This window comes from Spermophilus citellus, assembly GCF_964194105.1.
Source record: "Spermophilus citellus genome assembly, chromosome: 7".
Classification (NCBI taxonomy): Eukaryota; Metazoa; Chordata; class Mammalia; order Rodentia; family Sciuridae; genus Spermophilus; species Spermophilus citellus.
Window position 1 is genome coordinate 28,949,082 of NC_138188.1, and position 15,805 is coordinate 28,964,886.

The window sequence follows — 15,805 nt, forward strand, 5'->3', positions numbered from 1 at the left end:
ATCACTGCTTTGTCTTGGTATTGACTTTTTCCTGGGGAAAGGTGGAAGGAGTGGTCATAAGGTGGTTGCAGCACTTCCAAGCACTCAGGGTCATTGTGAACTCTTATTAAATCATGGATTGCTGATTCCAAACCCCCAAATTTTTGATTCAGTAGGTTTTAGTAGGGTCTGAGAATTCGTATTTCTGCTATGTTTCTCAGGTGCTGGTGCTGCTGGTACTGCTGGTAGGGTCATACTTTGAAAAAAACTGAAACTAATGATCTGGAAGAGAATGAATATTTGACGATTATTTATAATGTTCATTACGAAATATACTTTATCATTCAGAATATAACACAGAGATCCTTTTACTCTCCACAAAGGGCCTGATGTCATTTCTAGTTTATAAACTTCCTATTAAATACTCTAGACAGGAGTACTGTTCATTTAGTATACCAATACTCCTAGTAGTAGCTATAGCAGTTTCTTTGAAAAGTTTTCACTCACTTGTTTGAATTGGGAGTTGACTGGGCCAGATCAAGCCCCAAATTTGTACCTCAGCTTATTTTTCCCTAAGCCTGTAGTAGGGGCTCCCCTACCTCCACCACTCTTGTTTTCCCAATTCACCCTAATAAAGGAAAATTAGCAATGTTAAATAATTTTATTATCTTCTGTTATAAGCTATACAAGCATTACCTTTTATAATCAGAAAGCAAAAAATAAAAAAATCTGAAGGCATACTGTAAATATACTTCTAATTTTCCACTTGATCTTTATTTGTAGTGAAGAATTTCCTAAAGATTTAATAATTTTGTGTTGCAAAAATTCTTTCCTGCCAATTTTTAATTTACCTTCTATATCTCCCAAATTATATTGCTAAATTCTAATTCTCCCCCAAACTATATTGCCAGATTCTAATTCTCCCTTCTAAATCAAGTATATTGCAACCCGTCTCTTTGATATGGGTTCCATATTTGATGTAGTATGCTCAGTGGGAATAATGGTCTGCATGAGTAGCCAGTGCTAAACTTCAGGATCCTTGTAAAGCCTTGGGCTATTTCTGTGCTATTATCTCCCTAATTTATTATCATAATGGCATTTTTATGCCTTTTTTCTCATTATTTTCACAATAGGAAGCACAGTTGAAAGAGATGATTTCTGTGGGGGGCATGAAAAGACATGGGATACATTCAAGCAAAATGCAAGCTTTGCAAAAAATATTTGTCTTCTAGTTGGGACAGAAAACTGAAGTGCAAAATGTGCCATTTTGAAGGTATGAGGAAATGAAACCTTACCCAAAGCTCTCTCAGATCCTAGTATGCAGTAGGATAAAGAGAGATTGAAATGTTTTTGATGTGAAATTGAGAAAGCAGTTGAATGAAAAATGAGTAATAACTGTGAGGACAGCTGGGGACCTATAAACATGATATGGAATCTGGTCCATAGATTGAATGATTTATGACAAACCATCAGCAAAGCTTTCCAAGGTAATAGAATACGGTCAGTGTCAATGTAGCTTACTTGGCTATTCTAAGGCCTATTGTTTGTGAACATCCTACAAGTTGTCCAAGAACTGAATAACTTCCTTGATCCCTAAAGAAATGATGGAAGAGTGAGATGGAAATTATAGTACTTTTGGTTTTGTCAAGAATTGATAGGCATGCCATCAAAATCCAAGGCACAGGCTCAGCTGAAATTTCCTACATGCATGGAAATAAGCACCTGAGTATTGTTATCTCAGTTTCAAATGGTCATCTGGGCTCAAAATCTGAGCTTGCAAGCTTATCTGCTCTTGGCAGTGCTCAATACTGATTAGGACTTAATTCTTGTTCAGATCAAGTTGTCCTTGTTAACTTCTTTGTGGTTTTGGAGATGTATGTTTCCTTTTATACTTTTCAAAATCCTTTAATTCCCCTTTGTTTTACAGGAAAGTAGAAACTTGGATTTAATTTGTTCATATGAAGCAAGTAGCAAAGTCAAAGCTAGAATTTATTCATTCAACAACAGAGCTTTAGGATGACCCATTTTCCAGATTATCTATTTATTCAATAGGTCATCATTACATATTTATTACAGTCAAATGTTTTGAGGACAGAGATGAATTTTGCAAGTTTGGAAACCAAATGTGTGTGTGTGTGTGTGTGTGTGTGTGTGTGTGCGCGCGCATGCTAGGTATTATATTCAAGGTCTTATGAATGCAAGTTATATGCTCTGCCTCTGAGCTCTACCCCAAGTCCCCAGAATAGTATCATTTTTTTTTCCTTAGGTACTGAGGATTGAACCAAGGGGGTACTTTACCACTGGCTTTTTTTTTTTCTTTCAAATTTTAAGTCAGTATCTCATTAAGTTGCAGAGGCTGGCCTTGGACTTGCAATCCTTCTGCCTCAGACTCTGGAGTTGCTAGGATTACTGATGTGTGCCACCATGTCCGGCTCAGAATGGGGACATTTACATTTCAAAACAACTCCTAGGGTTTATGTAATTTGGAAGATTGTAAGTCTATTTTCCAAAGAAATAATGAAGTTGACTCTTGGACTTGGGACTCATGCCTTGTTCTCTCTCCTTCCCTTTCTTATCCTCAGCTGTGTCCCTGTCTACTCTTAACTCCAACCCACAAGAGATTGATAGTATAGACTTAACAACTCAGTTAATGTTACAGACCTTGAAAATAAATATTCAGAGTATACTTCAAATTTTCATCAAATATTTTGCTTAGAAGATAGTAGGTGTATAAGAGGCTATGGAATTTTGTGGGTGATAAAATATTTGCAGAGTACTTGCAGATCTATCTGGTATTAAAAACAACCAAGTTGGGCATGATGGTGCACACCTGTAATCCCTGTACCTCCGGCAGCTGAAGCAGGAGGACTGCAAATTTGAGGCCAGCTGAGGGAGTGGCTCAGTGGTAGAGATTCTCTATGTTCAATGCCCAGGACCATAAAAACCAAAACCAAAACAACACAACCAATTACAGCTCATATTTGAGCCCTTCAATTTTTAATTTTTGTTTTCAATTTGTACTCCAACACTGTTAAAACATGGAACCAAGCAGATTTATAGCAATTCTGGCAGGTAGTTGTTAGACACTGATTTTATATGACTTTTTTTTTTGCAATAAATCTATATTTCCCTGAACTTGACACTTAGCATGTTATTCATTGTGTTAGAAGAAAAATGATTCTGCTGTTCTCTTGAAGTAGGTTAGCTTATAAAAATAGTGTTGTGGGGGGCTGGGGATGTGGCTCAAGCGGTATCGCGCTCGCCTGGCATGCGTGGGGCGCTAGGTTCAATCCTCAGCACCACATAAAAATAAAAGATGTTGCATCCACCGAAAACTAAAAAATAAATATTAAAAAATCTCTCTCTTAAAAAAAAATAGTGTTGTGGGCTAGATGGTATAGCTCAGTGGTAGAGTGCTTGCCTAGCATGTGCAAGGGGCTGGATCCCCAGCACTGCAAAGAACAAACAAAAAAAACCCTGTTTTTTATAAAATGTTCAATTAAAAAATGATAATTTCTGGGGTTGAGGGTTATTGCTCAGTGATACAGCACATGTTTAACATGCACAATGTCCTGGGTTCAATCTCTAGCACCAAAAATGAAACAAAACCCACCAAAATGAGGCGAATCTCTCTTTTAGTAGCTAGGTGAAATTTCTTAACTATTAATCTCTGGTATTTTGGACAATATTACAAGCTTTTTTTTTTTTTAAAAAAAACATTAATTGATGAAATATTTTAAAATAACCTTTTCCAAGTTTTAGTTTTTAAATCCTAAAGGAGTTCCTTTATCATCTAGGTTTATAAAAATGTCAGCTGTCAAATTTGATATTAAAAACAAGATGCCTCACATCCTTTGTGGAATAAGTCATAGTATAAATAAATTAGAACATCATGACCATTCTTCTGCAGTCTATCCCATTTGTAAATATTTCTCCCAGGCAGAGAAGACTTACAAATTTCCTCATATTGCTTGAGTATCCCCCTCCCCCCTTTTTTTTCCATAGTGGTGATTGAACTCAGGGCCTTCATCAGATGCATTTAATATTGTGGGTTGAATATTAAAAACAAAATGGGTAAAACCAATATTTTAGGACTGGTTTTTAAGGAATAAATCAGAGGAACTTTGGATATAATACATTTTTTTCACATTAATCTCAGTTTAGCTAATATTCCAGTTTTTGCTTGTTTATCTGTATGATAACTTCACTTTCATAGTGCTTATAATTTAAAACCTGTCTTCATTTTTTCAGATCTTATAACAACCTTATTAAGAAGAGTAGTGTGTATGCATATGTGTATGTGTATTTAAAACTTACATCTGAAGTACACATATATTTTATTCCCCTTCCTCCAAAATGAGGAGGTACAGATGGCTATTCAATGATCTTATGTCAGTTTAGTTTGGTCTCCTCTGCTCCAAGAATTCCCCACTGCTCTGGCTGGAACACTATTTATTAATGGTATCCTTCGTACACAAAACATATCCACATTCGTAATAAATTCTATCCTTAATACACCCTGGAAGTCAAAGTTGGTGCTACTGATGCTGGTCAGCTTGGTGGGAGAGGTGTTTTGGTTCAGAATAGAGAATCATTCTGTAGAGATATGTTGATGAGGATCACAGATCAACTAAATGGTTGAACCACCTATCATTTCAGGCTCTTTGCTGCTTTCGGTCCTAGGAATTTGTAAGATGACTGGTAGTGGATGAAGAATTAAGTATGTAACAATCCTTCTGGGTAAAGTTGGTCTTATTCAGTTTCTTTTGTGGTTTTCAGAATTTAGGCAATCAAAAAGTGTAGGCCACTTTTGGTGCTGTAAATATTTTGGGTATTTATTTATGGATTCAATGCTATTACTGGAGTATTGCAGGGTACAACAGAAAATTCGGAGAGGTTGCTTACATAAAATGTTTCCAAGCTAGGGATGTATAGCTCAGTGGTAAAGCACTCGCCTAACACAGCTGAGGCCCTGGGTTCAGTCCCCAGCACCCTGTTTCAGCCAAACTTTGTACAATAAGACAACCTTGTATTTTATAAGACCATATACTAATATCAACTAGTTTATATGGAATAATTTCCTACCTTAGATACTTTGTGTTTAGTATCAAGGTTCATCAAGTACAGTAATAATTATTACAAAATGATAACTTTGAGCAAGAGAGCATATTTAGTGTACAAATCAGGAAATGCCACTATGCAGACAAAATCACTAAAGCATGCAAGTCAAAATGGATCATAGATAGTAACTTAGATTAGAAATCTACTTGATAGTGCAGCTTTGAAGTAAACTCACTGAATAGAAGCTCAATATATCTTTGAAAAAGCGTTAACTTAGAAGCTGTCCAGAAGTTTTGATACTAGACTAGCTCAACTAACTGTGGACCAAACATGAAAACAGGCAACTCATTGCATTTGTTATTGGACATGTGCTTAGCATACTGAATTATGTTACAGGACCTGAGTTAAGTGGCAAATCTGCGATGGGTTGATGAAGAAAACACCTCTTGCAAATAGGGCAGGGGTTTTCTTGAGTGGCCTGGGGTGCTTTGGAGTATGCATAGTAACTCACCAGGTGTAGTTCTGCCCTCTAGTGGATAAGGATGCGAGAAGCATTCGTTCAACGGCTACTGTGTCTAGCTCACCAAGGCTTATTAAAACCAATCGTCCATCAAGAAGCATTAATAGGGGGTCTCTGTGAGGTGCTGAGCATGGGAAAGGTTAACGTGGCAAGAGACATTGCTAGCGGTCAACGGTAAGGTCTGTTCTTCAATTTCCATCGCCTGAGTAATATTCTCTAGTTGCTCTTTTAGCCTCTCTGGTTCCATACACTCGAAAGTAAAGGTCAGTAGTCTTTCCTCCAGTTGAGTTTGAACCTTTGCACTTCCATTATACATGGGTACCGAAGCACACCCCAAACCCAGTCAGAATTTTGTGAAGTAGCCCCACGGTGACCTGCTCTCACAAGAGTGAAGCGGCCAAGAGCAGGTGTTTTGCAAGGGAGGGTGCGAAGCGCCGGAGGCCGTTCGGGGAGCAGCGGTGCAGGGCAGGAACACCCGCGCCTCTCCGCGATCACCCCATCCTCTGGCGGCCCTCCGCGTCGCCTGCCGAGATTGTGACGGCCACCAGACGGGAGGGGCTTTCCCTGTCGAATTTACTGAGAGCGTTCAAACGCCTCTGGGGCAGCGGCCATGACTGTGCCTGTCCGTCTGGCTCGACCCCATGGCCGCCTCCTGGGAATGCGTGGCCGGCGCGGGGGGCAGGCGGGCCTCCGACCCTCGCGCCCATTGGGTGTGTAGCACGGGCAGGCACCGTTCTGGGGGTCAGCGAGGAGCCGCCGCCACAAGGCAGGCAGGGACGAATCGGGCCGCCAACCCCTCGCGCCTTCCTACCAGACTACTCGGGCCCCAAACAGCGCCCATTCGGGCAGCCGACTGGGCCTTCGCTTCACTTCCGCCTTGCTATCCGTGAGTGGGAATGCGCCTGCGCGCGCGCCTCTCGCAGCGGAAGTAGTAGCTACAAAGCTCGGTCCGCGGCGGGCCCGGGAGTGCGGGGTGCTCCGGGGCGGCCAGCGGCGGGGAGGGGCGGAGCGCAGGAGGCGGAGGCGGGAGCAGACCAGCGCGGTCGCGCGGAGCCGGCGGGGCTGACCGTGACGGGCCCTCTCACCTCCTCTCCTTTCCCCTCCCCGCCCGCCGGTCTTCCCTCACGACTCCTGTCCTGCGCCGCCGCGCTGCAAGCCGCTCCTTTTCGCCTGAGGCGCGCGGGACGCCCCCGCGAGTGAGTCCTCGCAGCCCGGAGAAGGGGGTTCTGGGTTTTGGGTGGGTACTGGGATTATCTCCCGCTCCCGTTTCTAGAAACTTCTAGGTCCCGAGGGAAGGGGGCGTCCGGGGATGCCCTGGCTGTAGAGCGTTTCTGGGGCACCGCCCCGCCGGTGTGAGCTGGGGCGTCGCGGGAGGGAGAGAGGGCGGGCGGTCGAGGAACCTGGGGGCTCCGGAGGTGGCGGCTGGGCAGGGGTCGCCCTCCTCTGCCTCTCTCGTCAGCTCCGCTTCTCCTGATTTCTCTTGCAGATGCAGCTGCTAGGGGTGGTGGGAGCAGCCGTGGGACGCGTGGCCGGGAGCGGGGGTGACAGCCTGGGATTCCGGGGGCTTCTCTTCCTTGTCCTCCTCTCCTCTCTATTCCCAGTGTGGCTGTGGCTGACACTAAAGACTTTGTAGCCATCAACTCGAGTGCAGTTTCGATGGAAAATGAAGGTAAAGGGCCCTGGTAGATGGGTTGCAATGTAGAGTTGAGGGTGTGGTGGTTTGCCTTTAAGTTGTCTTTTTCCACCTTTTTATTTTCGTGATTTTATTTTATTTTTCTTTGCTTGTAAAGTGTCCGAGGATTTGCTTTCTAAGGGTACCTAGCTTTTATGTTGGTAACACGGGCATTTCAAGGATTAATGTTCTGTGGGTGACAGCATGATTTTCCTTTCCTGGGAAATTACAGTTTTCTTTAGCGTAGGAAATGGAAAGGAAGTTTTCATTTTAGATGGCATCTTGCATGTTTAAACGGACATTTGAAAGGAATCACTCCAGGAGAAGTGGAAACAGGAAGGGGAGGGGATGGATTTTATCTGTATATTTGCATATCAAGCCCTGATATCTTGTGTGACTACATTGATTTATAAGAAAGAAAACAATTTTTAGATCTCTAGCTTTGGGGGGGAAACTCATTGTCTTTTGGTGTACACACACACACACACACGCCAAAAAAAAAAAAAAATCCAAAACCTCTTGTGTTTTCTTGTGTTTAATGAAATCTTAAGAGGTGATTTCCCTTTTTAAAGTTCCACCCTATTTCAAAACATCCTTTAGGAGGTTGACAGTGGAACCTGTTTGAACACATTAGATTCCCATTCATGTTACTTGCTTCGTTGGGCATTTTAAAATATTTATGAAGATTTTCATACACAGCACTGGTATTTTTAAAAAATTGTTGAAGAATTCTGAATAAATATATTTTTTTCCCTTTCCGGAACATCACTTTGGACTGATTTCTGGCTTGTGTGTAATCATCCTCCGTCTCCCCCTCAAACCCTCTCCATACAATAAAAGATACTTAAATTACAGTTTTCTCTCTTGTATCTTTTGGTTTTTGAAATCTGTATCTGGTGCAGAGGATCTGTGTTTGAGCTGCTGCTGCTTCTAATTTGTTTTTTCCATTGTTGAGAGTGAAGCCTGATTGTCTAAGTAGGACTAGTAATTTTAAAATGGGTGTTTTTTTTTTTTTTTTTTTTTTTTTTTTAAAGATGCAGTAATCTGTAATGCTGAGACCTCTGGGATAAGTAGGAAGTGTGATGAAAAGCAAGATTATATTGCCCATTTTTACTCTGGGTGGATAATTGCTGGAAGACATTTTCTGAAATACTAAAGTGTATAACTGTAGAGGAGTTATACTGTCTAATTGAGTCTTCAGAAATAGCATTTGAAAGCAGTGATGTTTTTGTCTGATGATATGGGAAAATCATTTCTATGAGCCTTTTATCTCTTTGTCTTTACAGACTTAAGAAAAGGATTTTTTTTTTTCAAAATAGAATATTAAATATATATATTACTTGGTAGAAATATCTTAACATTTAAAACACTATGTTCATGAGCTTTTATTTTCAGAATGTTACCAAATTTAAGAAAGTAGCCTAAGTAGGTGGATTCTTAGCTTTTGGCTTTCTTTCTTGATGTCTTAGGAAGAAAAGCATGAGTAATAAAGCTGACTCTCATTATCTGCTGAGGTGGGAGGGGGTGGTTGTGAGATAGAAGCATGGTATATGCTTGTTTCTTTATTTTATGGCCAAATATTAATGATGTGTCTTCATATTATAAAACTATACGAGTCTTATTAAAAACTTGTAATGCTTTCTACCCCATTATTTTTGACCATCAAGAGACTATTTTTGTCAATTTCTCACTACCATTATGTTTTTTCTTTTTCATATGTAAATATTTTTAAAGAACTTGTGTTTATCCTAGAATTTTTCAAGAGCTATTGATCATCTTAAAATACATACATCACTATTTCTTGCCTTTTTAAAGTTTTGACCTAATGCAGTATTGGCAGTTTGGAAGTATGAAACAAAAATACATTCAAATGTTGCCTTAACCACTGAAATCCTTAATTATTTTAGGCAAATTACTTCACGTTTTTGAGCTTCTATTATCCTTTTAGTTGGGACTGAAAATGTTTAGCTCATAAAATTGAGAGGATTAAATGAGAAATGGTGTGTAAATTATCTTTGGTGGGGGGAATAGAGTTTAAGAGTATGGGTTGTGGAATTAGGCAGCCTTATTTGAATGCAGAATCTCTGCTTAATGTTATTTGGCCTTGTACAAATTATTAAAGCTTTCTGTGCTTCAGTTTCTTCATCTGTAAAAATAAAGATAATGATAGAACTTACCTTGCTATGAGGTGGTTGTAAGCATTTAAACCGTGTCTAGCATACACTAAATGCTCAGTATATGTTAACTGTAAATAGACTGCTGTTTGATACATACTAATGTGCCACCTGAAAAAAATGTTGTTAGGACAGTTGAATGTTGTTCAGTGGTGGCCAAAATGCTCAAGATGAAGATGTCATTATTAAGTGACAGGTGGAGTTAAGTAAGGAATTTTCTATAGTTCTAGTGCTTTAAGCCTATAGGAAAAATAAGCCTACCAAGAAGCCAGAAACCAGTGTAGATAAAGGTGTTTTTTTCCCCTTCTAAAAAATTGTTTTCTCAGTTTCTAAGTTTAATCATCTGTAATTGAGATAATTCCTTCTTGGAGGGTTGGTGTAATAAATGAAGTCTGATATGCAACTGGCCAGAATAGTGGTTGGCACCCAGCTTTCATGAGTGAGTGAATGATGCTATTGTTCTCCAGAAACAGAGAACTCCAGGAGGTCCACAGATAAGTTATATCTAGGTGAGAATGGTATAGTAGGTCCTTAGAGCATCACTGTGGATGTTCTTAAGTAGTGTGTCATATCTACAGTGGTTACTTTTTAGGAGGAAATGACTTCATCCCCTTCCCTTCAGCAATGGTGATTTTTTTCTTTTTTCTTTTCTTTTCTTTCTTTTTCTTTTTTTTTTTTTTTTTGGTGCTTAAGTTTCTTCTGGACCTTTCTCCCACTTAAACTTTGTCAGCAAAGCTTTTAGCCAAAGTCCTCAGGATGTTTCATGAATACTTAGTGCCACACTACGAGCATCTGAAATGCTAATTTCCTGGAATTTCAGGGACTGGTCCTAGACATCCATTTGTGAGGAAGGATTTTATCCATGACCTGAACTCCTTACATGTTTGTCACAAGTTTAAATAGTTACCACTTAGTAATCTGAGATACACAGGTAAACAACTGTTTTTCTTAGTTATAAAAATTGTTGGTATGTTTAAAGGGTTGACTTATTAGAAAAGATATTTCTACCTGTAGAATTTTGCAAAAAGTTTTCTATTCCTAATGAATTATTCTTTAGAATAAATTGGCCTTAGAAAACCCATTGTAAATTTCATGCTCATGAAACTATTTACTGTTGCTTAAATGTCTTTGACTAGTGGATAGAAATACAATATACTTTAAGAGTTGAGACATAGTTGATTTAAGATTATAGGCAGAGCTGTTAGGTCTAGAAAATAATCCATCTCTTTTGGTGGCAATTGATAGTGATAGTATTTACTTTTTAAAATAATGTCTTACTCAGTTCAAATTCTTAATCATCTAGGAATGTCTCAAAAAAAAGACTATTAGGATAATTGGTAAAAGAAAGAAAAAGAAAACCACCTTTTACATTCCCTTAACTTGAAATAGGAAACCAGGTTATAAAGATATTATATATGTTTAAATCTGAAAAATGTAATCTATTTTATTTGCAACTTTGTCAGTAAAGTATATAAATGTATATGTATATGCATGTGTATATATACACACAGTAATTTAAGCCAGAGAAAGGATTTTGAAGAGATTATTATTTGTAAGCAATACAATTGAACCCTAAGTACTTGATTTGTCTTAATTTTATCATTCATTTACTGTCAGCAGAATTCATTTCTCTGAACTGAAGCATCATGAAACAAATAGTTTCCTAGGGAACACACCCCTTGGGTCCAAGAGTGATTTTTCTTTTGAGATCTTAGTTTACTGTAATATGGTTTATAAGGTTAAATTTTATTTTTGAGATGGAAGAAACATCATGGCTTGGTAAAATTAACTGGGGTGAATTTTAAATTCATTGTTCTTACATATAATATCTTAAAGATATCCTAAGTGTCAGCTCCAGAGGTTGCCGTACGTTTGCTTTGTTAAGAGACAAATTTCTTCTGTAATTGTTTCAGGAATCAGTTATGACAAAATTATCTTTATGCTTTTCCTATTCACAAGAGTTGGTAAAAGACAGTAAAATTAAAAACTGGTTGTGTGAACTGTTATATTAATGCCATGATTTCATATAGGAAAGGATTTCTCAAAGAAAGAAAGAAACTTAGAATACTTTCCTCCTGAATTTTTATGGCCAGCGTTTATATACATTTGTTAATACATCTTCTGTCTTTAGGCCCTAAGTTGTTCTTGACAACATAAAATTGGAATTAAAAGTAAATTACTCCACTTGTGTTTTATGAGGTTAGTTTTATGCAAAGCTTGTGATACATTTAGAAAAAGTTTGAATGAAATACTAAAGCCTGCCATAGGTTATTGTCAATAGAACAGTGGTAGTAAGGGTCAGGAGCATTATCTTAGGGTGCCTGTAACTGGCTTCTAGTTCAATTTCAGTCTCTACCTTTTTTTTTTTTTTTTTTTTTTTTTACCCTGTGACAGACGTTAGAGAATGTGTGAATTGGAATTATTTAATAAGCCTGTTAATTATACTTTATATATTTTTTAAGTAAGGCCTTTTGGTTTGAGATTTGGTCATTTCATAAACATGCTGACTTAAATTTGTGCGCCCCCACCCCCCCCCAAGAGGAAATGCAGCAATTTAGTACTATATTCTTAGAAAGCTCTAAGACGTTGAACTATAGTTACAGAAATTATTTATTTACCTACTTAAAACAATCTTATAGTTAGTATAGCAGCAGAAACTTAAATACTGAATGCATTTGCTGGTCTACACAGTGGTTTGATATTCAGCTTTGTATAGGAAAACTGAAGTGGAAACATTTAGGATGTTACCTATCATCTTTTTTTTGAACTTTTTTTTTAAAATCTGAAATATAAGTTAAAAATTTTGATTAGTTTATGCATTTCAGATTGAATTTATTATAGTGTCTTTATCTTTTGGTGCCTTGAAGTTAAAAAGGATGAAACATTTCCTAAGGAACATTGGTACAGTAAAATTCTATTCTCTGCCTAAGGGCTAAATCAACTGTTGTAACAGGTTCTGGATTTCCTCCCATCTTAAATCAGCCTTTCACTTTCAGTAAATTATATGTTTGATGCTATGATATTATCCATATATGTTATATAAGAGATATGTATATCTCCTTGGTAGTCTTTTTACTAGATTTTGTTTGTCTATTTTAATGTTCTCCTCGCAGAGAGCTTTACCTGCCTTCATATGGGTTTCTACATTGGCAGGGGCAGGAATACTATTTGGTTCAAGCTTTCTTTGATAGTTGTACCTTACTTCCTCTGTTGAATGTCATTTACATTTCCTTGGAGCAGGCAAAAGCTGTTCATGGCAAGAGTGCCAGAAATAGCATACAAGCCACTTTGCAATGGCATGCAAACTAATCTCTGCTATGTCCTTTTGTTAATACTTGTGAGGGCTGCTGTTTACTGAGAGTTAACATCTGGCTTTGAAGTTAGTATATTTGAGCCAGTGAGATGGGAAATTCCACTTTCCTTCCCACCCCAGAAAAAGATGTGGTCTTTGCTGACTACCCTACACTGGAAAGTTTATAGTTCAGTTATGATATCTTGATATATACCCTTAATTCACATGAGAGACCAAGAGATTAGTTCTTTCTGATATCTTCTGTTAGGAGAAAGATAAGAGAGAAGGGTTTGTATCTATTAAGAGTGATGGGAATGGAGAGTATCGATGACTGGGAGAGATATTTTACTCTTAGGAAAACCCAGCACGACTTGGGTAGTGACCAGATAACTGGGGAATCAATGGAGAGTTTGTCAGAAGTGACAGCAAGATGTCAAGCCAGCCTAAGTGGGTTGAGTAGAGGTGTCACTGATGATGGTTGGAGGAGTGAGCTAATTTAGGGACTGTGGGGGTGGGACACTTATAGAAGGTCAGAAAGTTCATGGTGTGAGCCTTTAGAGGGCTGTGTGTGGAGGGAGGTTTGAAAGAGAGCACCAGTTGAGTTGGAAGACCAGGGTTCAAAGTGAGCTCTTGAGGGCAGAGACCTTCAAGTTGTCCCTTATTCTTTTTGAACAGTCTGATACATACCTATCCTTGATTGAATGAAAATGCTGTCTTCCATTTGAACTCAGTAGTTCTCACCTGGGATGATTTTGCCCTGCAAGGGACATTTGGCAATGCCTTGAGACGTTTTAGGTTGTCACAGATACAGGAATGCCACCAGGGATGCTGGTAAACATTCTACCATACACAAGTCAGCACCTCCCTCTTCGAAAGAATTATCTAGTCCCAAATGTCAGAGCTGCCAAAGATTGAGAAACACTGTTCCAACCAAAGGCAAGGAATTTAATTCTTCATAGCTTCAATTTTTTTTTTTTTCATGTTTGAAGAGATGGTGATGACTCTTCTCAGGTTTATTAAGATTAAACAGGGCAGAGTGTACAAGGGCCTGGTATGAAAGAGTTGCTAGGTTAGTGATTTTCTTTATTCTAGTCAATGAATGTATTTAAGGAAGTTACTTTTGGGCACGAATCTTTTGGCCTCTAATTTCAAGGCTTTATGCATTTTTCTGAGACATGAGTTAGATGCCTAGGAAACATAGTAGCTTTTATAATCTTAATCCTTTTTTCATGGTTTTTCAAATTAATTTGATTCTACTTTGGTTTAGGATTTTAGTATTTTATAATTTACTAGTGTATTTACTGGTAAATAAAAACTTTGAAAGCTAGATTAAAAATTGTAGCTACTTGTCAGTGAAATTCAGCTCTTAATTTGACTTTTTAGCCTGTAAGTACATTTTAAGTGCATTTTGTGCTCTTGAGACAGTTATTATTTAAGTGCAATGTTACCATTCTTTGAAATCAAGTCTGAAGTGTCCTGAATTATTTCTTTTGGAGTGGGCCAGGCTTTTTGAGTCTGTAATGTCTTTTCCCTTTTTATCCATTTATAAAATTCCAAGTAGACATTCCTAAAATCAGAAACTATTCCTCAAATTTACTTATTAGAATCTGTAGTAGATGGCTTTCTTTTGCTTGTTAATTACCTGTTTACTTTATTGTAAGGTGTGATGTTACTGTCAATTCTTTCACTCTTTTTAGGGACATGACCACCTATATTTTCATTTCTAATACCATTCCCTTAGCAATGCCTTCTAGTCATAGGCTCAGTGTTTAATGTTTGCGTATATAATGTATAGGTTTTTTTTTTTTTTTGTGTGTGTGTGTGTGTGTGTGTGTGTTTGTAAGGCATTCATTTTTAGGGAGTCACTGGAAATTCTTTGTTGCTTTCTCTTTTGGGAAAAATACTGGTTCACTTTTCTTTATAGCTTGGGATTGCTATAAGTAAAGGTGTTTCAGTTTAGTAAACTGTTTATTAGACCCTTACTGATGAGTCTTTTATTGTAGGTGGAATTTAGAAATAGAATTTTTCCTTTTTTTCATATTTAACTAAGATTATTTAAACGTATTTAAACCACTTAAAATGGAAAATAATATATAAGTAATAGGGTGCATTTTGTGGCAGCAAATAAATTCTCATTTAACTTAAAAGTTGTAGGATTCAAAGTTAATATTTTTTGGTGCTATTCAATTGTATCTGACAGTAAACTTGTAAGAAGGTTCTATAACTCCGCATTGTACCTGTAACCATGTAAGTCAGTAAGCATACCATGTGAAGGATGCCACAGTAATGACTTTGATTTCATAGAGGTTTGGTGTGCCATAGTCTGTAAGATTAATCTCACTAGTTAACTGATTTCTGAAATGAATGTCTTTGGTTGTATGAAAATACGAAGAAAAGGTATGAAAGAATCTAACATTTGTTACTGCAGTTGAATAACAGTTAGTGGCATAGATTCCAAGGAAATGATATCTCTAATAAAGGAGGTCCAAAAGTCTTTTTAAACTTTTTTTTAAACTGCTATTACTACAATTATTTTTGTTTTTGATTTTGCACTATTCTTTTACTCTTACCTCCCTCGTGGTACTAGAGATTGATCTTGGGCTCTCTACTATTGAGCTACATCCCCAGGTCTTTCTGTCTTTTATTTTGACACAGAATCTTAATAAGTTGCTAAGCCTGTTCTCAAACTTGTTATCCTTTTGCCTCAGCCTCCCAAGTTGCTGGGATTATAAGTGTGTGCCACCATGCCAGGTTTGCTGTGATATTACAAAATTAACAGGTTTAAAAAATATTGAGATGATCTGATATCCTTTTCCCTGTACTTGTACTAAATTTATGTTTGGACCTTTAATAATTTATATAGATAGATGAATTAGTAAATGGGGTATTATGCCCACTTCTTTAATTTCATGATCAGAAAATACTAAATTCTTTCCAGAGTGGCAGTATAGTTTAGGTATAATTGTTTTAACTTTTCTGTGTAAATCTAACTATAGAGGAAAGGTTTTTCTAGAGTCTTTTAAACTTTTGCGTTTTAGTATCTTTAGATTTACATAAAAACTACAGAAATAGTATAAAGAGTTCGTAGATATTCTTTGCCCAGTTTT

General features: G+C 37.7%; 1 protein-coding gene across 2 annotated transcripts in view; it reads left to right on the forward strand.

Annotated features, from left to right (window-relative positions):
- Positions 1 to 15,805, forward strand: part of ATP2C1 (ATPase secretory pathway Ca2+ transporting 1) — a 140,273-nt gene that overhangs the window by 14,953 nt on the left and 109,515 nt on the right. Inside the window, exons 1-2 of one of the 2 annotated variants that reach the window (XM_081301664.1) lie at positions 6,478 to 6,797; positions 7,047 to 7,229. The exons of the other annotated variant lie outside the window; for it this stretch is intronic. Of the exons in view, the coding sequence (XP_081157790.1) occupies positions 7,224 to 7,229 (6 nt within the window). The 5' untranslated portion in view covers positions 6,478 to 6,797; positions 7,047 to 7,223. Of the gene's footprint in view, positions 1 to 6,477; positions 6,798 to 7,046; positions 7,230 to 15,805 lie in introns of those variants that run through there. 2 annotated transcript variants of the gene reach the window in all.